The 25,457-nt window shown below is 26.0% G+C and overlaps 1 protein-coding gene across 7 annotated transcripts; it reads right to left on the reverse strand.

The window, feature by feature from the left end:
- Positions 1–12,646: 12,646 nt before the first annotated feature.
- On the reverse strand, positions 12,647–24,260 carry LOC105849368 (glycerophosphodiester phosphodiesterase 1). Of its 7 annotated transcripts, XM_065814762.1 has the most exons (3): positions 24,158–24,209; positions 23,869–24,065; positions 12,647–13,596 (listed from the first exon to the last, which is right to left on the reverse strand). In XM_065814762.1, exon 3 carries the CDS (start codon positions 13,576–13,578, stop codon positions 12,667–12,669), a length of 912 nt encoding a protein of 303 aa, XP_065670834.1. In that variant the 5' UTR covers positions 13,579–13,596; positions 23,869–24,065; positions 24,158–24,209; the 3' UTR covers positions 12,647–12,666. The 7 variants fall into 7 exon arrangements, with proteins under 7 accessions (XP_065670834.1, XP_065670835.1, XP_065670832.1 ...); XM_065814763.1 differs by lacking the exon at positions 23,869–24,065 and having other exon boundaries at positions 24,158–24,260; XM_065814760.1 differs by lacking the exon at positions 23,869–24,065 and having other exon boundaries at positions 24,127–24,259.
- Positions 24,261–25,457: the final 1,197 nt, after the last annotated feature.

Genomic DNA, 25,457 nt, shown 5'->3' on the forward strand with positions numbered 1-25,457 from the left:
GGGGTCACATATCATTACGCATGTTATGGAAGAGGGCGGAAGGGCACTTCACATCCATACGGCACATGACCCCTACTAGAATATATTCGACCCTGGTTTCATTTCTCTTTGTTTAATTTGTGCAAAATATCATTTATTAGTATTTAATTTTGATAGACAAAGTCTTCTCAAATTAATAAAAATAACAAACTAAATTAATAATAATAAATTAAGTTGATTTAAAAATAAAGTAATTGAGTTATTTTAAAACACCTTATTTTAACAAACTTTTTATTTATTAAAATAAATTTTTGATATTACATCGATTACGCTTTCCTATTTACATTAAAATAAATAATAATATTTATTTTGATGTAAATAGAAAGTGGTCATTACGTTTGTCCTTAATAATTCTCATACTGTCTCAGAAGATGTTTCTAAATAATTGTTTTTAAAATTATTATATACTGAATTTTCAGCAACTTTAGTAGATTTGTTATTGACTGGCAGAATAATATATTTAAAAAGCATAGTATAAAAAGACTTTGTTTATGGAAGTTTGCCGTGAGTCAATTCACATTTACTTCTCCAAAATGCGTAAATATTACTCTAACAACTATATTTCTAATAAAATCTGAAAACGGTTTGATTGAACAACTTGGAGAAAATAGATGTATTCTTGACAATGTTTTATTTCTTTCACAAATTATTTGTATTCTTAGTCATTCATAGTTATAATTTACATCTTATGTAATAATATATGATGCATTCAGTAAACTCCTTTGAGTTTAACTGAAAATGTTAGATTTTCATCTGAAATCTTTTCTGAAAGAACTTATGTAAGTTATTAAAAATCGGTTTTTTCAATTCATTATTGTTTAACAACCATTGTAAAAATTTGTTTATAATAAAAAAATCTATTTAAGAAATAGGACTTTGTAATAAAATGTTCAAGTCTAAGATAATTGAATTCTTACATTAAAACTTTAATTTGCAGTAAAACCATTAATTTAGTACCTCCTCCTTTTCTCTGCCCACGTACGCAATATTTTTTACTAAATCAACTCTTTTCTAACGCATAATTTTTCAAAACATTTAAAAATCTTTTAGTTAATTCGAGATTTCTTTCTTACATAGCGTTGTAAAAAACATTCAAAACATTTAAAAATCTTTTAGTTAATTCGAGATTTCTTTCTTACATAGCGTTGTACTGATTTTTTAACTCAAGAAATGCCATGCTTTTATTTTAGGAGAGAAAAAGAGATAGTCAAACCAAATAACAAGATCTGTAAAACTGGTCGTTGGAGCAAGGTATTATAAATTTGTTAACTCTGTCAATTAGACTTTTCTTGTTATAGCATTCTATGTTAACAAAAAAAACAAAGAGGAACATATCCAAATAATAAACAAAATAATCTACAATAAATTCTTAACAAAATAAATTTATTTATAATCATTTTGAAAACTGTAACAATATTATTGGTACCAGATATCTATGCAACTAAACATTAAAAAATAAAAAAGATTTAATATAAATAAAAGAATTATTATAAATTGCACAAAATGCAATTTATTACTAATTACTAAAAGACTAAAAAATGAAGGGATAATAAATTGCATTTTGTGCAATTTATAATAATCCTTATTATAATAATCCAATTTATAATAATCCAATTTATAATAATCCAATTTATAATAATCCAATTTATAATAATCCAATTTATAATAATCCCTTCATTTTTTAGTCTTTAATAGCATTGAGTTGGCACCGTGGATGAGCATTTGAATAAATGGGTCATTTCAAAACCAGATAAATCAAAACAATCAACTTTTGAGAAATAAGAAAAATATTTGAATTTTGCAAACAAAAAATAATTATTTTCAAAAAATTATTAAATATTCTTGATAGTTTCAAGTTGATACTAAAAAAGTATCAAATTTGCAAACAATGATTTCCAAAAAATTATCAAATATTCTTGATACTAAAAAATTATCAAATATACTTGAAACTGAAAAAAGATGTACTAAAATTGTGGTTACCTTCAGATAACACGGTTTCGCGCTTTTTGTCCAAAAATAATTCAAGGTGTTTCTAAAATGACCCGTTCAAATACAAAGTTCACACCTCTTTATTACCGATACAAAATATGCTCAGAACTCGCATTTGAATCTGGATCTCTTGCTTCTTTTTTTTTATTTTTATATATTATTAATTTTTTGTTCTTTCTTTAAAAGTTTTACAGTATTAGTCGTTTTACAATTATAATAATTTCAATAATATAATAGAATGATTACAAGATTAATTAAGTTTGTAAGAGGAAGAACGCGGGATCTCGTAGAAGACCTTAAGGTCTTGTCGTCAAGAACCACTTTGTTTTTCAAATGCATCGTTACATTTATTGTGTTAAATATATATTTTTGTCGAAAGTAAAAATAAATAAACGTAAAAGATGTATAACATTCATATATGTAAATACTGAGAATTGGTTTTTAAAAATTTTACTTCATAAAAATTTAAAATATAAGAGTATGTTATCGTTAGATAAAATAATCTGTTTAAGCTTTCTTTTGAATGTGTTGTAAACTCTTGAGTTAAATCAAAATATTGCAAAACTATTTTGTTCCATAAAAAAGCTCCTCAAAAAGTGATACAAGATCTACCAAAATTTGTATGCGAAAAAAGGTTGTTGGATAAAGTTTTTATTTCAAAGATTTTTTTTTTTTTATGTGAGTATAAAGTATAAAAAGGTTAAGGGGAAGTGTTAGTTTTACATTTATACATAGAGCAAAGAGTATATACAGTAAGTTGATATGCATTAAGAATATTCATCTTAAGTAAAAGAGGCCTCGCATGAGTAAAACGGTCTTTAAAGTTTATAAGACGTGCAATATGCTTCTGTTGACGATAAAGAAGTTCTAGTGTAATTTTATTTACACCACCCCATGCAGGATTAGCATAATTAGTATGGCAATGAATAAATGAGTAATATAACTGAATTAAAGTATATTTATTTAAAAAAGGTCTTGATTTGTATAACATTCCTATACTTCTAGCAATTTTATTGTTTAGGTTAATAACACGATTTTTCCATGTGAGATTTTCATCAATGTAAACACCCAAGAAATTAGTAACTTTAGCTCTCTTTATTTCAGTATTATCAATATACAAGGAAGGTATATTCGAAAGAAGATTTTTTTTTTTGAAGCTGCCTTTAAGAGGATACATTTAGTTTTTTTGATATTTATTGATAGTTTGTTTGACTTAAACCAGTTCGAAATTTTGATGGTTTCACTATTCATTTTGTTGAATAATGTTGGTAAATTATTGTCAGGTAAAAAAGATTTGTGTCATCGGCAAACATAATTGTTGTCAAATTTTTTGCTTTATAGAGATCATTAACATAAATTAAAAAAAGCAAAGGTTCTAGTACGGATCCTTGTGGAACTCCGCATGATACAATTAATAAATTTGATGGTGAGGTTGAATCTATTTTAAGAAATTGTTTCCAATTTTTTAAATAGTTTTTTAATAATAATAATACATTCTCTGTGATTCCAAAGAGTTGTAGTTTTTTAAAAAGAATTTCGTGATCAATAGTGTCAAAAACTTTTGATAAGTCTATGAAGATGTCTAGAGTATATTATGATTTTTCAAATGAATTTGCCATACTTTTTTTTCGATAGTTTTTGTAGTTGATGTTTTTCCAGAGACCGTTATTTCCTCTAATAAATATTCCTACTTTTCACTGACGAACTCCATGGACTTTTTTAAGTCTTCTACTTCACTTCTAAGAATTTTATTTTCTTCTGTTAAAAATGATAATCTTATTTCCTATTTTTCTACTTTATCGTTAAACAATTTTATGATTGTATTTTCATAAATGTCCATTATTTTTTGCCACGTTTTTCTTAATTTTTATTTTTTCAGTTGAAAAGCTTCTTTCTAAAAATACACGTCCGTACTATGCGTTGCGCTGCGTCATTGATTCTTAAGCAAACGCTCTAACCACTGCTGTTATAAAGATTAGAAAAAGTTGCAACAAAATTTTTTTAAAGCAATTGAATGAATTGTAATAATAAAATAAATCTTTTGTGCGTGTGTTTTATGTGTATTTTGTGTGTTTTATGTGTATTTTGTGTGTTTTATGTGTATTTTGTGTGTTTTATGTGTATTTGTGTGTTTTATGTGTATTTTGTGTGTTTTATGTGTATTTTGTGTGTTTTATGTGTATTTGTGTGTTTTATGTGTATTTTGTGTGTTTTATGTGTATTTTGTGTGTTTTATGTGTATTTGTGTGTTTTATGAATACTTTTTTTTGTGTGTGTATTTTGCGTGTTTTATGTGTATTTTGTGTATTTTATGTGTATTTGTGTGTTTATGTGTATTCATGTGTTTTATGTGTATTTTGTGTGTTTTATGTGTATTTGTGTGTTTTATATGTGTTTGTGTATTTTTTTTGTTCTTTATTATAATCTTTATACAATTATACAAGAGAAAAATTACAAATTAAGATATGATTACAAATAGAGAATAAAAAAATACAGAAAAAAGAACGCGAAAACCCAAAGAAGATGAAAACTGCTAAACTCCAACAACTTTAGTGTTTTGATGTGCAATACTAATGTTTTGCATCAACTCACACTGGAATCATTATTGAATCACTGAATCTTCTTCGTCAAAAACAAATTCTACAGTGATAGTCAATAGCCTACATTTTCTTCTTTTTTTTTCTATTTTTTAATTTTATTTTAGGTGCGCCAAGAAGACCTAACGGTCTTATCACAGAGCACCGCGGTTGAACATTTAACTATGAAGTTCACGCCTTCTTCCCAACCAATGGTGCAAAATATGCAAGAGATCCAGAGTTTGCTTCAAACTCTGGATCTCTTGCTTCTAAAGAAAGTGCTCTAACCAATGCCCCACAACTGCTTTTCAATATTGGGCCTCGGTCATTCTTTTTGGAAAAATAATAATACAATCAGTAAAGCGGTTTTAATCCAAATGAATTCAAATAATTAATATGCAGACATGAATATGATAAAAAAAAACTGATTAAATAAATCATACGATGAATAATGTTAAAACTTTGTCATATCAAAAATGAACTTATTTTAAATTGATTTATTTACCAAATGCTCTTTTTACTTTTGTTCAAAAAAAATTGCAATTATTTTTTAAACATTCAAGTTTTTGTACAATGTTTTGCAGCTGAAACTAATTTTTATCTCTTAAATTTTTTGAAACACAAATTTCTTTGGAAGTTTAAAAATTTTAAGAAAAGTCTTTAAATTTCTTGTAATTATTGGAATCTAAGTGTGAGCCCTGGTTGAACGGAGTCAGTAATAACAAAAAGTGTTTTGATTTTGAAAGACAACTTTGAAAAATTTACCTGAATTGCCAATATTTGCTTCTGCTAGTTTTGTCTCTGCCACAACCTGGTTTCATTTCTCACGCTGCCACAACCTGATTCCATATCTCACGCATGCTGCATGTTGTTAATAGAATTTCAATGTTATCTCAATTTCTAGAGTAGCATGGTGTGCTTCAATCAAAATCATGAATTAATTAAGGCTGCGTCATCCAAAAAGTATATCACAATAAATTCAAATTTTCAAATGTATTTTTGAATTGTATACAGTAATGTTTTAGTTTGTGTTATTAAATTAAGTGACGCAAGTTTATTCAGGTATTTCTCAGTGATTTTAAATGCTGTGCAACAAGCATTCGCCTTAATCATTGACATTTAATCTGATTGACACCTTCAATTCGAGCTGACTACCTGGTTTTAGACATTCCATTCGAGGAAAAAGGAAGGTGTTGTTTTAAAATGTTTGAGGAGCAGATTTTCTTTTTGCTTATGATAGTGTACGATGAATCTTTCTTCAAATAAAATTGTTTTTTTTTGTCTAATATTTTAATATAATTTTTTGCTAAAGTAGTTTGTTCCTTGTGAGAACAATCTGGAATGGCACTATTATTGAAAAGCTATTATCGAAAAAAATATATATTTTTTTTTGATTCTCATGAAGAAATTTTTTTCTATACAATGAGCAAGATAGATCGATAAATTCATTTTAAATTTGTGATTATGCCTAAAAATTATCATTTGAAAAATCACCAATATTTTAATTTGAACCAGAAAAAGCTAAACCATGTTCAAATAAAAATAATATTTATTAAAAATATGATCAAGATTTTTTTTACCAGTATTCAGTTTTAGTCTGGAGTTTACCTATAAGTAAGATATCAACTGAAGTTATCAACTGAAGTTTTATTATTATTATTATTTTTTTACCATATTCAGTTTCAGCCTTGAGTTTAGCTATAAGCAAAATATCAACAGAAGTTTCACCTAATGCTGTTTTATTTTAACGTAACGGTGTAATTTTTTCCTAAGGGTAAGATATGTAATGTAGGGTAAGATATGTAATATTTATTATATATGTATATTTATATACATATATAACAGGTCTTTTTAAACTATGGGTCTCAACCCAAAATGGGGTTGCGTTGCAAAATTATGGTGTTGGATGATGGTTTTAAAAATTAAAGTTTGAATTGAAAGAATGTAAAATGGTTTTTCACTTTTTTAGAATTATTTCTTTTATATATATATTTGCAAACTACTGCATTACTCAAAAACGTTAACATTTTAGAAAAGCCTTTATTATAGATTTAAATCTGTAAAAGCAACCATAAGACTTTAACTTTAAGTTCTTTTTTTAACTTTAAGTTCTTTTTTAACCTTCTAAAATTTCTAACCAATTCTTTTTTTTTTTTTAACTTATTAACTTCACTCTTCTATGTAATATTGGAAGATGTAAAATTTAATTGTATTTTTTTTTGTATTTCACAAAGGGGCTTGATGATAAGTCATTTTGACTTCTACTTGCCCCAGTCAGCTTGTAATTATATATATATTTGTTTAAATTTATAGATAACATTGTAAAATGTGTAAAATGACGAAATAAATAGAAGACATCATTTTTTTTTTTGTTTTAAGAAAGTTTATATCAAATAAATTGTCCATAAATATTAAAAAAACAAAATATACTTTCTTCCATCATCTTCATGATAAAGACAACGTTCCCTTAAAACTTCCTGAGCTTTTTATTAATAACTCTTGTGTCAAATGAGAGCGTTCTTTGTTGTTTCTAGGTATAGTTTTAGATGAAAATGTAACGTGGAAAGAGCACATACGTATAATCCATAATAAAATCTCAAAAAATATAGGCCTCTTGTATAAAGCCAAACAGTTGTTAAATCAAACTTGTTTGAAATTTATTTATTTTTCTTTTATTCATTGCTATCTAAATTACACAAATGTTGCAGTAATATATCTAAAATTAAAAAGCTTTATATCATATTCTTCTATTTATGTTCAAAGTAGATAATAAAATGGCACCCATTTTATTTAACTCATCTTTTGAAAAAATAAATCATTTATACCCAACAAGATTTTCAAATAATAATTATATTCAACCAAAAGCATATTATTCTGCTACTAAGTTCTCGATTGCAATCAGAGGACCTAAATTATGGAACACGTTACTGGATAATGAGTTAAAAAAAATTCCTTCCCTTGATCAATTTAAAAATAAAATAAAAAAAAAACTTTATTTATCTTTTTATTTTTAAATTGATCAAACGATAAAAAAAATATTTTCATATTTATATTTGATCATTTTTATTTTTGATCATATTTATTTTTGACTTTAATCTGAATCTTTACCTTTCTTTGATGTTCATGTTTTATCTCATTTTTATTTATTTTTAAATTCGAAATCTTAATAGATAAAAGTTTAAAAAAAATAAAATTATGTATATATAAAAAGTATTTTTTATATTTGCATTTATATATGTATTTATTATTATGCATATATTACTTTGTGATAACGGTAATACTTTTTTTTTGTTATTTATTTATTCTTGTTTTGAAGGGGCTCGGCCATAAGACTGAATTTGTCTTCTTCTTGCCCCAGTATCTACATTACCCTTGCCATATCTTCTTCTTGCCCCAGTATATACATTTTGTAAAAGTCTAATTTTGTAAAAAAATTCTTTATGGCGAAATACATACATAATACATAAAATTTTTGTTTAAAAGGAACTTTTTTTTCAGCAATGGAATTCTTTTTTTTTCTCATTTCAAAAACGTGTTAATTAACACGAACTTAAGTTCGTGCGACTTGAGTTTTATTTACGAACACAAATTATGTTTATAAACAAAGTTTATTTAATACGAAAAAAAACAAAATTGTAATAAAATTAAAAACTGTGATATGTTCATATTTGCTATTGGTTTTGGCGTCTCAATATCGTCAACGTTCAACCGAAACCAGATTTTATTTTATTTTTATTTATTTATTTTTATACATGTTTTATTTTACAACTACAAAGTAATTACAAGTTACCAATCACTGATTGGCAGTAAAGATATACAAATTTAAATCATAAATATAAAGTTCAAAATATACGAGGTAAATAAAAACATAGTTTAAATTTAAATTTATTCAGTAATTAATTACTCAAATATTATATGCAATATGTTATTTTTATGCATTTTTCGGAGTTTAAGATCAAAATAATTTTTGGCCATGAATAAATGGCTAAACTTAAACAAGAATGGTAATGACGCAGATGATAACGCTACAAACCCTCCTCAGGCCGGACGAAGTATTGAAAAACAGGCATCTAATGTGCGGGAAAAAAAAAAGATGAGTCTTTCCTTCATTTTGGCTTTACATTTCAAAATTGTAAGGGTAATAAACAACCGCTTCGTATGATCTACAATGAATTATTGGCTGCAGAGACTATGAAACCATAAAAATTAAAAAGACATCTTGAGCCATAGCATGCTTCGTATGTCAATAAACCAAAAGAATAAAGAGACTGTATAAATCTTTAAAAAAAAAAAAAAGTCTTTTGAAAAATTTAACACTGTTAATGAAAAATATTTACTAGCGTCATATGAAGTTTCGTACTGAATTGCTAAAAATCAAAAGCCGTTGACCATCGGAGAAGATCTTTTATTAACTGCTGCTATTAAAATGGTAGAAGTACTACATGAAAGTAAATATGGCAATATTGCTCAAAAAATTCCTTTGTCGAACGACACTGTCGCGAATAGAATTTCTGGTATTAACAAAGACCAATTAGTGCAACTTATTACAAAAATCAAAGAAAAATGTTGGGTGGATATTACTAATTTGGCTTAGTTGTTAATATATATCAGGTACGTTTATAAAGAAAATGTGAAGGAAGAATTGTCATTTTGTCGTCCTATGAAAACTGAACGTTTAGAATAATAATATTGCCGTGGAATATGCAGAGGTGGTGCAAGAGCGTTGATGGACAAAAATATTGGTTTTAAATCTTATTTTCAAGCTGCTCATTATGATCATATAACTTTTACTCACTGTCTTCTTCACCGAGAAGCTCTTGCAGCAAAAAAAATAGCATCCGAATTGAACAATGTGCTTCAGTATTCTGTTAAGAATATAAATTTTATTAAGAGCCATGCCCTTAACAGCTGTTTATTTTCAAATCTCAGCAAGGATACAGATTTACACAAGTACACAACTTTATTATTATATACAGAAGAAAGATGGTGGTCAAGAGGTCAAAGAACGAAATTGAAATATTTTTAACCAAACGAAAATGTGAACTTGTTGCTTTTTTTCAAAATGACTTATGGCTATCCAAGCTTTGTTATTTGTCAGATATATTTGAAAAATTAAACGATCTGAACTTCTCTCTTCAAGGAAAAAATTGCTATATATTTACATCATATGGTAAAATTGAAATTTTTATTAAAAAGATCAAAAATTGGAATACTAGGATAGAAAAGAATTCGTTCGAAATGTTTTCCAGATGATTCCAATATTGTTTTGCAATAAATTAGAATAATAATTTTTTTTTGCTTGTTTTTTTATTTTTTCAAAGAGGTTTTTATAATTTTTGTATTTGTTTTCATTTTTGTAAGTTTTTTTTTTTAAGTATTTTTCTTAGAGTCTTTGTTTTTTTTTAGAAGATTTAATAAGACCTTTGGAAATCCATGGACTTTGTAAGCTTTTAAGTTTAATTATTTTTTCTTGCTTTGGTAACGCTTTTTCATACGCATCACTGAACTCTAAGTTAAAATATTCATAAGCGTTATTTGCATCTTTGTAGTTGATGAGTTGATCCCAATCTATTAGTGATAGATAGTTACGAAATGGTATTTTTATCTATCTTTCTTTTTGTAACGCTTATTAATTTGTTTGATTCCTTGATTGATTTTTCTTTGTATATTGAATATGATTTGAAAAATATTGGGAAATGATCACTTATATCAGTTCTTATGATTCTGCTTTGAGTGTGATATTTCGAGAAGTTATTAGTAAAAATATTGTCTATGAGAGTTTCAGTTTGACGAGTTATGCGAATTGGTTTATTAATTAGTGGTAAAATATTGTGCTGATAGAGGAGATTTAGAAAGCTGTCATAACTCCTAACATGCCTCCACAATTATAATGTTTCATGGTGCCCCACTCTTCCCTGCGCAAAAAACGTTTAAGTTCTTTAATTTTCTCCACTGATATAATAGTCTAGTGGATATAATAGGCGTTTAAAATTAGGGCGCAAATCAAAAGGTGGACATTTGGCGCAATATTGTTAGCAACATATAGCCAACATTGAGATAAATGTTGCACCAATATATAATCTTTTTTGTATTTAAAAGCAGAAAATAAACTTTTTAATTTAAATTTAATAGTTCAGTAAACTAAAGATTGACAGGTTTGCACAAGGTTCATTTCGAAACAAACCTGTCAATCTTTAATTTACTGAGCTATGAAAATTTAAATTAAAAAGTTTATTTTCTGCTTTTTAGTACAAAAAAGATTGTAATTTTTAGCAAATGTTTTTGCTATATTTTATTATTTTTGAAATGAATTCGTTGAAAATTATTTATTTTTTAGCTGAAATAAAAATAAAATAAAATAATATTTATGAAATTCACACGATAACTTATAAAAAACACTGTGGTTTTTTATAAGTATAATTTAAATAATTTTATAAATAAATAAACAGCAAAAACAGCAAAAGTTCCTGTACAAGACAAAAAATAAATTACCCTTTAAATTTAATTTAAAACAAAATAATACTAAAAAATACTAAAAGAATACGAAGGAATTTATACTTTTGTACGGGAACTTTTTCCACACTCTGTATTTAAACAACTTAAAAAAATAGTAACCATGATTTCTACTTTTTGTTTTTTATTTTCTATCAACACCTCTATGAACACCTTCGAACACTTTCTATGAACACCTTCGAACAATTTCTATGTATAATTTAAATAATTTTATAAATTAATTATAAAAGTATAATTTAAAATAGTTACTTAAGCAACTTTAAAAAATAGAAACCATTATTTCTACTTTTTGTTTTTTATTTACTATGAACACCTCTATGAACACCTTTGAACACTTTCGGTGAATACCTTCGAACACTTCAGAGTCAAGGTTTTATAATAACTCTAAGATTACTTTTTAATTGGTGGATATTGTTTTGACTTAATCTAATACTCCCTCCATTCCGAAATACTGTTCCGATTTCACGTTTTTTTTTTGTTCCAAATTACTATTCCGATTTGATTTTATTCCTAATTTTGATGAGAAAAAAATCAAATATCTTTAATAAAATGACTTATTTAGAAAAGAAAAAAATTATTTGAAAATGTTTATTAGGGGCCACGATGATGGGAGTTCCGAGGGGGCCTTGCACCTCCTCTAGATTTTTGCAAAAAGATTTTTTTTTTTTACAAATTACGTTTTTTGTCGTACTTTATATATTAGTTTAGGATTTTTTGCAGCAGCATATGCAGCAAGTAGTATATGCACATACCGAATAATAATCTATCTTACTTTTGAAAATCTCTTTGCTTACACATGCTTACATATAATAATATAATAAAAAAGAAAAAATCCAGATTATTTGTTCTCTTTTATTCATTTAAAAATATTCAAAACACGTTTGAAATCATTTTAAACCAAAATGTTATCTGTTTCTAAGTTTATTGTTATTGCAGTAAATGCAATTAGAGTGCTGGCAATTTATCTTGATTTTTTTGTTGGCTTTAACCACTATTAAATAATTTAATACAAAATAAGAATTTTTCAAAAGCTAATACTATATATATTTTTCCACTAAAAATGTTACAATCTTTTTAAATTTTTAAGTTTATAATTCATTTTTAACAAATCGGAACAGTATTTCGGATCAAAATATTTCGTAGAAAATCATCCTTTTTAGAAATTAATGGTGCGGTGGTAAAAGATAATATTATTGCCATGAATTGTTCATAATATTATAGAAAAGGATCTAAAAATTATATAAAAAATGTTTTTAATTAAAAATATAATTTATTTTGAACAATTTTTTACATTGAATGCAAATCGAAGCAGTATTTTGGAACAGAGGGAGTAATAGTTATCGTGATATGATTAGTACACTAGTAGTATATTTTTCGCACTAAGCATAGTTTTACCTACACTGGAAATAATAATTTTGAATAACATTTTTTTTCAGGTGCTTTATCTAATTTTTTATTTTGTAGTATTAATACTTTTATATATAATTTTTTACATGTAATCAAATTTTTTTGATAAAACACAAACTCAATTTTATAAAAAATAAGTTGGTCATTGAAACTTTTCAATAGAATCAGTAATAATAGGAACACCAAGATGAAGCAAAAAGTTTTTCTCAATTAACTTATTTACAGTCCAAGCAGCAACTTCAATTCCCTTAGCTCTCCATTTCTCAACGTAATTTTTTGATAGCATATCTTTTTCAATTGATACTAAAGAGACTCCAAGAAAATCTGGTATAAAAGAATGCACTAAAAATCCATATATAATATCGAGACACCAATATAAAGGAGCAAACCATCCTTTATAGTTTTCGTCACCGGTAAATGTATACACAATATATGTTGGATCCCAAATAATTCCTATTAAGAAGTCAGGGCAATGACGTCGCACAGCGTAAAGTATATGAGCATGGAATGATGTTACAAAAATTATGTCAGTCACACCAGGAACTGTTTTTTGCAGAAATTTAAGGGTTTCAACAGTTTCCATAGAATTTGATTTTACATCCAAATCAATGATTATGTTTTTTTCTACACAAAACTGTACTGCTTCACTTAGAGTTGGAACTTTAACCACATTTTTAACAGAACGACCAAATTTAGCAGCAGCGTTGAGTTGTAACACATCTTTATACGATGTTTTGCAAATTAAACCCGTGCCGTTAGTCGTCCGATCAAGAGTGTCGTCGTGAAGCAACACCGGTACTTTATCTTTTGTAAAACATAAGTCAACTTCAATTGCCGTAGCCCCATTTTTATAAGCCGTTTCAATTGCAAGAAGAGTATTCTCTGGAGCCTGGTCTTTACCAGCTCTATGTGCAATAATTACAGGCGTGTTATTAGGAAACAACAACTTTTTCACACGTCCAAGATCTTGTTTTGGTAGCTTGAAAACTTTATAAACAATGATAGACAATAGAAAAAACACAGGACAGCATACAACTAACCATTCCAAGAACATTTTTAAAATCGTTGAAATCTAAACATAATTATAAATTTAGAAATTTTACCAATTAAATGCTTTGATACAATCAAATGCTTTACTAAAGCATTTGATTGTATCAAAGGCATTTAATTTAAGCATCTAAATTAGATATGCGTTTGTTTTGATGACTGACTTTTATTTAGTTTTAATTATTATATTATTATAAAATGTGATATTGTAAAAAACAAATATTATAAAATCAAAGGTAACTTTAGCTTTATACACATCTATATTATTAATTTTAAATCTTATTTTAAAATTAATTATAAAATATTAAAAAAAAAGAAGTAAATATTTAATTTCTTAAAAGTTAATATTAGTTTCTACAATTTGCTAAGTTATACTTAATTACTTAAAAAAAACAAATAAATTTTCCCCAAAAGACAACTTTTATTTTAAATTTCTATTTTAAAAATGGTTTTAACATAAATAACTCACTTCGAAATTTTTTTTGTGGCTTTTCCTCTCGCGTTTGTCTTAAATAAGCGCCTAAATCGTTTATCAATCATTCGCTTAAAATATTTGATCGTTAAGCCCATTCATTCAGAATATTATTTTTGTTTAGCTTTTTTGTTAGAACATCTGTGAAACACCGCTTCTTTTTTTTTTTAACAGTTGTTATTAAATATTACAATAACTAGATATTATCTTTAATACAATTAACAAAAACATTAAAAAAAAAAATTCGAATAATTTAAAAAAAAAGACCTGCTTTGAATCTAACATTTTAAATTAAATTTATACTATATTAAGAAAGCAATTAATTTGTTTGTATTTTCTCTAGATATCGATTCTTAGTTGTTAAAATTTTTGATGTAATACAACTTGCACTTAATTTAACAAAATACTTTTTTAATTTGAAACCTTTTTTCTTATTTTTTTCTAAGATCAAAAAGTTATTGAAAGAACTTATCGCTTTGTCTTTGGTAACTTACTCATTTTCTCACCATTTAATAAATGTATGGTTTAATGTTCTGGATGCTTTCTAAATTGAAAGTATTTCTTTATTGTCGATATTCATTTTAATACAAAAGAATGTTTAAGGTTGTTCCTATAAACAGACATATATTCTTATAAACAGTGTTATTTCAATTTTTTGAGTAAATTTGTTCAGGTACTTTTATATCATATGCAAAATTCTTACATAATCTTTTTCTAATCTTTTAAAGCTCTTTTAAAAAGTTTTTATAAAGAAAGAAATTCAAATTTTTTTTGTTAATCCTTAAATTTCAGAATCAATCAAAGTTAAAAAGATTTTTCAACCATTATTTAATATTTTATATACTTTTAAATCAAAAGTAATTTTCTTGCATTTAGTTTTTAAACTTTTTGCAAACATCTTAACATCTTTACTTGAAAGTTTATCTTAGAGATATGGAGAAATATCAAATATAGTTTAGAGAAATATAGAATTCAACTTTCAAAGCAAAATCATAATACTATCATTATTATTATGATCATTATTATTGTTGTTGTTAGTATTATTGTTATTATTATTATATATTGTACTATATTATTAATATTAACGTTTTAAAGTTGATATTTTGTTATTGTTGTTTTGCTTTTTTCTGTTTCTTTTTTTATCCTTTTTTATTACATTTTAAAAGAGCATTTCGTGTCAATATTTAAAATACAAATATATAATAATAATCTAAATATATAATAATAATAATGACAATAATAATAATAATAATAATAATAATAATAATAATCTAACAAAATAAGAAACTTTCTTCAAGAGTATATATTTGAAGATAAACGAAAAACAAATAAATAAAATAAAACGTTATAAATACAAGATGCGTTATATCAAATATGTAAGTTGATTAACGCTGTTAATGATAAATATATAAATTTTATAAATCCTTGTCAGGGGCGGACTAGGGGTTAAGAAGCCGAGAATGCTTGTGGGTACAGGGAGACCGCTTGTAACCGCCTGATGTAACTATAATTTTTGTATTTATTTTATATTATTTTATATTATCTATATTATTCTCTATTTTTCTAACCTTACTTTTTTAACATCTGGAATTAACAAATTAATATAAAATTCAAGTTAAATTTTATTTATAAAAAATACAAACTGTTATAAATGTATACAAATATGATCCAAAACTGATATATTAAGTAATAAATAAAAATCAAACAGTTTAAATTACTAATATATATATATATATATATATATATATATATATATATATATATATATATATATATATATATATATATATATATATATATATATATATATTTATATATATATATATATGTAATATATTAAACACAAACAGTGTCAAGTGTCAAACAATCATTAGTTATGTTAACAATTTCCAAAGTACTTAAGATGAAACTGCCAATGTGTCTATAACAGTTTTATAGTAAGGAAGCATCTCTGTTTTAGTACTTATCAGAAGTAATGACTCGAGCAAGTGTAGGTGTATGGCTGATCTTAACCAATTTTTAATTTTGAAAATGCTCTTTCACAGTTAAATTGAGTGCATGCTAGCATCAAGATGTATTTATATGCCAAGTATAGATTCCTATATGAACTTGTGTGAAAGTTAAATTTGTGCAGCAAATTAAATGCACATGGAATGCAATTTAAAAAAATCATTGTCTTCCGACTCTGTACCTAAACTTTGGTATTCTAGTTCAGTATTATTGTTATCATCCTCTTCAACTTCCTTATCTTTATTTTCATAAATAAAATATTGAATCCTAGAATATTGTTTCAGAACTGTTCACCATTTTCAAAAATTCACCTTCTACAGACAAAAAATTATCATATGAAGATGCAAAATGATCAAGTTTTTCTCTTAATGTAAACACATCAATTTTAGCCATTTTAAAAATAAATTTTAGATTTGTTTCATTTTAAAAATAAATTTTGTTTCCATTATAGTTAAAACTCTACTGTTTATATCTTAAAACTTCTTAGGATCAAAATGTTTGAAAAAGTTCTTCATTTTTTCCATATCTATTTTTTAATATCATTTTTAAATTGTTGAATACAACTCTAAATACATTAACTCTAAATGCTAATATTTGATCATCTGGGACTTCATCCGATGCTAGTTCTTCAGGCATTCCTTTTTTAGTCTTTTTTCGTTTTTCAGGAAATTTTAATTCAATAACAAAGTGTTCGAAATCTTCCGTTTCATTATCAATTATTTCTGTAAATTGTCCAGTCTCTTTATAATTTCGGCAAATTTGTGTCAACAATTAGTTTTATAATTTGATTCCATGCTGAAACGTAATCAAGATTTTAGTTTGCATATATTTTGAGGTGTTGTCATTCTAAAAATGCTTAAGAATATAAAAGCTGTTAAAATTGTTTTAAAATTTTTGTCATTGTGATATAAGATCTTATGCAGTTGTTGCAGTTGTAGGATCTATGTCTTTGCTGTAACCAAAGAAATGAAGAACTTTAACTAAATGTGTAAGATGGTGATTACTATAATCAGAATTTTTAACTTTATGAGTGATTTCTTTTAGTGCTTAACTTTTACTGTTTCATCTTGTTGAAGACAACGGAGTTTATTATTGCGAGTGAAAATTGACGTGGGTGATTTGGTCCTTTAAATTTTTTGGACTCTCCTATGATGTTCTTCAAATCCGAACTTAATTTCGTGAACTCAGTATTTATGGCCTGATACTGTGTATCAGGCCATAAACTTTCGTCGGTAGAGGAACTCAATGAAATTAAGCATAAAATTCTTTCTTGAACACAACCATCAACAACATATCGTTCACATACACACAACTGATATAAAATACTAATATCTGGTGTGGAATCCACTTCTAACGAAAATACTCTAGCTCTTTTAATGTTATCTTTTGATTTGTATTAATGTAGCAATTATACTTATTATTTTGTTAATTATTGTTTTTGAAAGCATTGTTACCAAACTACCTCGGCCATGACCGTGACCATAACTTCTGCTTCTTTTGTTTCCCTTTTTGTATTTTTTTCGATTTTAACTTGTTTACAATGCAGTAAATGATTGAAAAGCACTGGATCACAATTAGCAACAAGCTTAACTATTTATATTAATATTTCTACGTCTATACCAACTGAACAACGGAATAGCGCTTGAACTGCATTTGCATGATTCATTGAAGTTTCATGTTTGATAAGCCTGTTGTATAGAGTCTTAATGCTAAAATTGAAATCTAGAACAATGAAAATGAAAATAAATCAAGAAAACGCTTCGAAAAATTTCTAAAGACTTCTGAGCTGTCCTCTAATAGTTAAAACTGGCATAAATTATTCATAATAAAATTGAAATAATTATGAACAATAAGAATAAATCTAAGTGAAGATGCTAGGATTGAAGGTGGGTTTAGCACCAAACTACCAACTATATTATTATAACACCAATAACACTTACATAAAAAATAAAACTAATTTTTGTTATAATGAGTAAAATGTATAAAATAAAGTAAATAATGAATAAAATAAAACTAATATTTGTTATAATATAATATATAGTAGCCTTAGTCTGATACCTATTTAAAATGAACTTTCTCTGTTGGTCGAAAATGTCATGCAAGTAGAGCAATAGAGACATTTATTTTTTATATTATATGACAACCATTTTTGTTGAACAAGGTCACCATTTGGCTTTGTACGGTAAAACGTTTTGGTTGATTTAAATGGAAGAATAGTTCCATCAGTTAGCGATGGTTGAACAAGATATTTTTTAATTAAATCTAGTTTTGTAATGACTGATTCATTTACAAAAGGCGAAATAAAATAGTCTTTCAATTCACCTGTTGTTTTACCATCTTCTTCAAGTTCATTATCACACGATACGCTCGTTGACCGGCATGTAGATAACAGTTTATGTTTTCTCTTGTTTTTTTTTCAGTGAACCAGATATAACATATTTATAATATATCTGGTTATAATATTTATATAATAATATATAATTATACAATTTAGACATACATCTTGACATTATTAGCCTTATCACTATTAGACAATTCTAATAATGTCTATAATAATAGAAATTATTAGACATGTCTAATAATGTATTAAAATACTTTAAGTTATTTAAAAACGTAAACACTGTAAAAAAAAATCAAAAGTTTTACAACTTTTCGTATATACAAGGCGTTCCACTTCACAATTACAATTGCGTAATAGTAAGTTCCAAGAAAAAATATATACAATTATTTATTGTATATATTTTTTCTTGTATATATATATATATATATATATATATATATATATATATATATATATATATATATATATATATATATATATATATATATATATATATATTGTATATACTTATTAATTAAAAAATATATTAATAGCGCTATTGCAAAATGAAGTTTCGAATTCCCACAAAATCAACATTGATAATTATACAAAATGTATTTCTTTGTTAAATTTTGTGCTGAAATAAAAACAAATTATTGAAATAACTGGTTTTTTAGGTAACATATCTCCCACGGTGACAATCATATTAAAGAAATTGTTAACTTAAAAATTAAATACTTTGAGTTAATACTCTTTTGTTCATTTTATTGCGTGAGATTACTGAGAATAAACATAACTATCAATCAATCAATCAATATATTCTGAATTACATGATTTTACAATTCAAGGATGTTTACAAATAGTATAATTACTAATGATGCGTAAACACTTAATAATAATGAATATAATAATAAAGAACATAAGAATAAAATAACAACGACTCTAAAAATCATAACGTTAACAATAATAATAACATTAATAACAACTAATATAATAAAAATGGTATTAATAACAATAAAAATAATGTTATTAATAAAAATAATGATATTAATAAAAATAAAGGTAATAATAATAATAACAATGGTATATTTAAATATGTCTATACTTATCTACATACGCACATACATAAATATACATACACATTCACACACATATTAACACACAACACACATACATACACATATACACACATTTGCACACATACATATACCCACACATCCATACATATACCCACACAGGCATACGCACATACACATTCAATCATTGTACTAGGACGACAAAAAAGCTGTACATAAATGTAAAGATTCTAAAAAAAAAAATATATAAATAAAGTATACAAGAGAGTATTTTTAATAAGACTATTAACAGTGATATATTGCTTTTAATGAAGTTATTATTCTAGTACCTATCCAAATGAAGTTATTATTCTAGTACCTATCCAAATAGTGTTTTTTTAATTTATTGAGAAAATTATATCGAGAAATTGAGTTTTCAGTTTTAAAAGAATGAGGGAGATTGTTCCAAGCATTGGTGCACTGATGTTTAATTGATTCGCTGCCAAATTTTATTGTCCTAGTATGTTCTACAAAGATATTGTTGCATGAAGAGGATCTTAGAAAGTGAGAATGTTTGTTGCATATTTGAAGGAAAAAGTTCTTGAAGGAAATTGGAAGATTATCATGAAGATAATCCCATACAAATAAACAATTTAAATAAGTAATATTCTCGTTAAGCCGAAGAATTTTAGACAATTTATACAGTAGAGAAACATTGTCAAATAGGAAATTTTGAAAGTGAATAATTTTAAGGGCTTTGTTTTGAAGTGAAACTAGCTGGTTTAACGGACCTTTTTTTTTACCCCAAATCTGACACGCATACCTAAGGTGCGATCTAAATATAGCATGATAAATACTCATAAGTGTTTCAAAATTTACGAAATGTCTGATCTTGGCTAACATTCCAACTGATCGGCTTAGCTTAGTCTGTAAGTAAGTTTGATGGTACTTAAAAGAAAGGCTCTCATCCAGCCAAACTCCAAGATACTTCACAGTTTTTGACGTAGTTAATATTTTTCCATTAATGTTAAAAGTGCATTGTTCCTTGTTTTTTGGGGTTTTGGTTTAAAAGACAACTATTTTAGTTTTTGTAGCGTTTAGTGAAATTTTATTTGCTCTGAGCCAATTAATAACAGAAAATATGGCCTCATTAGTTTTTAACTGCATTTTTTCAAGCGAATCTTCAACAATTAACAGGTTAGTGTCATCGGCGAAATGGTATGTTAAAACATTATTAATGCAGGTGTTTAGTTCGTTGATGTATACAAGGAAAAGCAGAGGCCCCAATATTGACCCTTATGGGACTCCCGAAATTATAGTTTTAGTTATTGAAGATGTTTCCTTAACTGTAACGTATTGAAGTCTGTTATTTAAGTAGGATTTTAATCATTTAAGTGGAATTCCACGTACACCATAGTATTGTAATTTGGCAAGAAGAACATCGTGACTTACTGTGTCGAATGCTTTTTGCAGGTCAAGGAAAACACCACAAACAAACTTATTTTTATCAAGGGCGTTTCTTAAAGTTTCTGTAAAATCAATTAGCGCATGTGTAGTAGAATGATTACGTCTAAATCCGTATTGTAATTTATGGAAGCAATTAAAGGTATCAAAAAAGCTGTACAGTCTTTTGTGCATAGTTTTTTCAAATATTTTTCCGATGTTGGATAACAAAGAAATAGGTCTGTAATTAGATGGTTCAAGCTTTGACCCATTTTTGTGAATTGGAATAAAGTTAGCGATCTTAAAAACGTCAGGAAAAATTCCTTTTTTAAATGAGTTATTAACCATTTTAGAGATTGGTTCAGATATAATTTTTGAAGATAGTTTAAGAATTAAAGTGGGAAGACTATTAGGGCCAATACTTTTCCTATCATTAATTACGGAAATAATTGTTTCAATTTCTTCTTTTGTAACAGGTGAAAGGAAAAATGAGTTAAAATTTGGGATTTTAACAAAATCGTTAAATTTATTAATTGAAGGTTCAATTTTTTCAGAAATATTCACTGATATATTTAAAAAATAATCATTAAATGAATTAGCAATAGTTTTATTATCGATAATTAAGTTGTTGTTGATCATAAGATTAATAGACTGTTTTTTTGTGAAACTGTTGTTAATATTAATTATTTCTCTAATTCCTTTCCATGTATTTTTCATATTGTGTAAATTGTTTTGAAAGAAATTTGAACTAAAGTTTTTTTTTACTTATTTTTAATAAATTACTGATTTTATTTCTGTATGCTTTAAATAAATTAAATGTTCTTTCTTTTATTATAGTTGACGAATGATTGAGAAATTTTCTGTACAGTTTTTCTTTTATTTTAATTGACTTCAAAATGCCTTGAGTTATCCACGGCTTACTTTTAGATTTAATTTGTTTTTTTGTAAGAGATTTTAATGGCGCATGTATATTAAGAATATTTTCAAAATTTTGCATGAATAATTAACAGATTGATTAGGGTCGTCTTCTTCTTTTATTAATTGGGACCAAGGAATACTCTTAACATTATCTAGAAAAGCATCATTGTTGAACCTTCGTATACACCTTCTGTATATCTTTTTTGTTGTATATTTGGAGTGAAAACTTGGGATTTGAACAAATTGTGCTAAATGGTCTGAGATGGAAATTATTAGGTTACCTGATATAATGTTGTTAGAGTGAAAATTAATGAAAATATTATCAATTAGAGTTTTTGAATTTACATTGACTCTCGTTGGCAATGAAATGTAAGGAAAAAAAGCATTTGAACACATATTATTAATGAAAAATGATATTTCAGGCGAGTTTTCATAATTAAAAAGATTAATGTTGAAGTCACCCATAAGCATAACATTTTTATTTTCTTTTGTAAGTTTTTCCAAAAAATTAAGAAAATTTTTTTTATTAAAATCATGAATTGACATGCAAGGGTGACGGTAGATACAACCAACGATTGTATTTTTTCCTTTAGGATCTATTATTTTTATAAAAACTGATTCAAGTTCATGTGCTTTGTACAATAAAAGGTCATCTCTCTTATTATATATAGAAGTAGAACTAATGTAAAGTAGGGCACCGCCACAACTGGACTCAGTTGGTGTATGTTCTATCACACAATTTTCAATTTCTACATTACCGAAGGGTGATACATGTTGTTTCAGCCTTGTCTCAGACACAGCAATAACACAGGGAGGAAATTTAAAGGAAATAATTAAAGATTTGAACTCATCTATATGAAAAGAAAGTGAGGAAATATTTAAGTGTAAGAAATTTAATGGGTTTAGGTTAAGATCTAAGGCATTAAAATCATCAACATTGTAGTACTTACAATCTAAGACACAATTGTTTACTTTGTTTAGACATTTAAACAAATAACTTAAATTAGGGGGAATTAGTTGAAACATTTAAATTAAGTGTTTTGATTGAACTAGGTTGAGGATCACAAATAATACAGAACCAGGTCTGTGGATCAGAAATTAAATCAGAATACTGTTTGCTACTAATGTTATTGCATTTGATGTGTACCCAGCAATTACATTTGTCACACTGAATAGATTTGTGATTTTTAGCAACATTTTTGTGGCATACAATGCAAGGAAAACTTTCAATAATAGAGTTTATTGAATGAGTAAAGTGGTAAAGTTAATGTATTGTTATGTATAAGATTTAAAGGTAACTATATAAAAGAATCAAATACTAAACTAATTATAATACAAAGTATTCAAAATAAATTAATAAATATTAAGCTAAACAATTAAGATAATAAGACAAAGTCAATATAATATTAATAAATAAATATTGCTATTATATTTACGTAATTTTGGTTAATCAATTTAAATATATGTTTTAATAAGAAAAAAACTAAAGTTAATGTTATAATAAATGTTTATAATAATTTAATAAAGTTTTATACTTAGCGATAATTTATTAATAGTAAATATTAAAATACTAGGTATAATAACAAATAGGTAAATAACATATAACAACATTCAACTAACTAACATAGATTATATTTATATATATACATTTAACAACGATTAAATAGTATATTAGTTAATAATATAATAGTAGATTATCTTTCAATGAATAAACAATAATTTATAATATTGTTAAATTAGAAAGACAGAATGATAAAATACTAATATTTAAACTAAAATAATACAAATCAATATTAAATAATATTTATTATGATATTATCCTAAAAAATCTATACAGTAACAAATAAAACTATATAATGATAATCATAAATATATATAATAATAAATATGTTAATTATAAAAACATATAGTAATAAATATTTAATAATAAAAACAAAAAATATATTATTAATAAATTAATAAATTTTAAATAAAGTGAATACAGTTAGCTATGAATAAATAAGATAATGAGAAAAATAAATAGTAACAAAATTAGTATGAATTAAAATATACAGACAAACAGATGATTAACTAGCATACTGTTAAATTTTTAAGTCATTGCATCTGTAGACCAAAGATGTCCACTTTGTTATAAGGGAGGGAGCCCAGAATGCAATTGCACTCCAACACCCTGGACCTGTCCGCCACTGCAGGTTTGTATAGCTCAGAATAAAACAAATATTTAAATGCACAGTATAAAACATTGCCATTTCACCTTCATAACATTATACACAATACTAAAACAAAAAATACAATATTAAAAACACAATATTAAAACAAAAATAATTACTAACTAACTGAAAATTTCTGCAAAAAAAATGTTCTTTACTTGAATTTCTTTTTCCAATTATCTCCTTTTCTTATCGTCTAATTCTAAATAAACGATTTCACGCTTTTGCCTAATATAAAAAATTGCACTTTTCGTCGCATGGCAACGCAATGCAAGAAAAGAAAAAAAGAATCAAGTTTTTTTTTTCTTTTTGCTGTTTTAATATAATTGGCAGATTAATTAATTTGCCGTTAATAATTTCTAATTTCTATCTTTTATAAAAAATTTGCAAATAAAATAAATCGAACAGCTTATTAAATAACTTTCCATACCTCCACACCAATAAAAAATTTATTTAAAAAGCTAAATTATATCGCAATCAAGGATGATAACTTTATTAGGGAAGAGCGGGGCTAGTTGACCAATTTTAATTAAATCTAACAAATCTCATGAATGGTAAATTTTTATGTACAGCCCTGCATGTTTGCTCGGAGAAAAGTCAAAGAAGTTTGTATATATATATACATGGTTGTTACATGTACTAAACTTTTGCAGGGTTTTGATGCAGGGATATAACAGAATTGGTGTTTCAGCATCATTTCATCCAATAATTTGAGAACGTTACCACAGCTGGGTCTATCCAATCCCCCACCATTATAACATTATACCCATAAAAAAGGATTTCAGACCCTTATTGACAATAAGTATCAACAATTTTTGTTACAACATGCTCATACATGTGAAGTTCCGGTGGAGGGAGTGTCAAGAATAAATTTTCTGGAATCTTCCTCAAGCGAACATGGGTTCATAAAATTATTAAATAATTCCATAGTCTTATAAGGATATCCTGCATCTTGGTACTGATAGTAATCTGAACTTAAGAAGGTAAAAGTGTTCAATTCACCTGATGAGCTAATTGTACCAGTACAGTAGCAAGAAGCATGTTTTCTTCCATGACTCTATAATAAATTATTTTTTTTATACTATTATTTAGGTGCCCCAAGAAGACCTAACGGTCTTGTCACAGAGCACCGCGGATGTGCATTTAACCAGAAAGTTCACGCCTCCTTCCTTACCATGACGCGAAAATATGTCCAAGGCTCGTTTCGAACCTGGATCTCTTGCTTATAAAGCAAGCGCTCTAACCACTGCGCCACAGCCGCACAAATTGTTTTTTTATTCTGAGAAAAATTAATAAAATTACGCAAAATCTCTCAACACTGATCCATCTTTCAACACTGATTTTTAATTTCATCTTCCTTTCCATTTAAAAAAACATTTTTTTTGTAACTGTAAAACTTTTCTAGAGCATGAGATTATTCTTTTGATGCAGAAATTTCTATTTGACTGATAAATCTCT

This window comes from Hydra vulgaris, chromosome 12 (genome assembly GCF_038396675.1).
Source record: "Hydra vulgaris chromosome 12, alternate assembly HydraT2T_AEP".
Lineage (NCBI taxonomy): Eukaryota > Metazoa > Cnidaria > Hydrozoa > Anthoathecata > Hydridae > Hydra > Hydra vulgaris.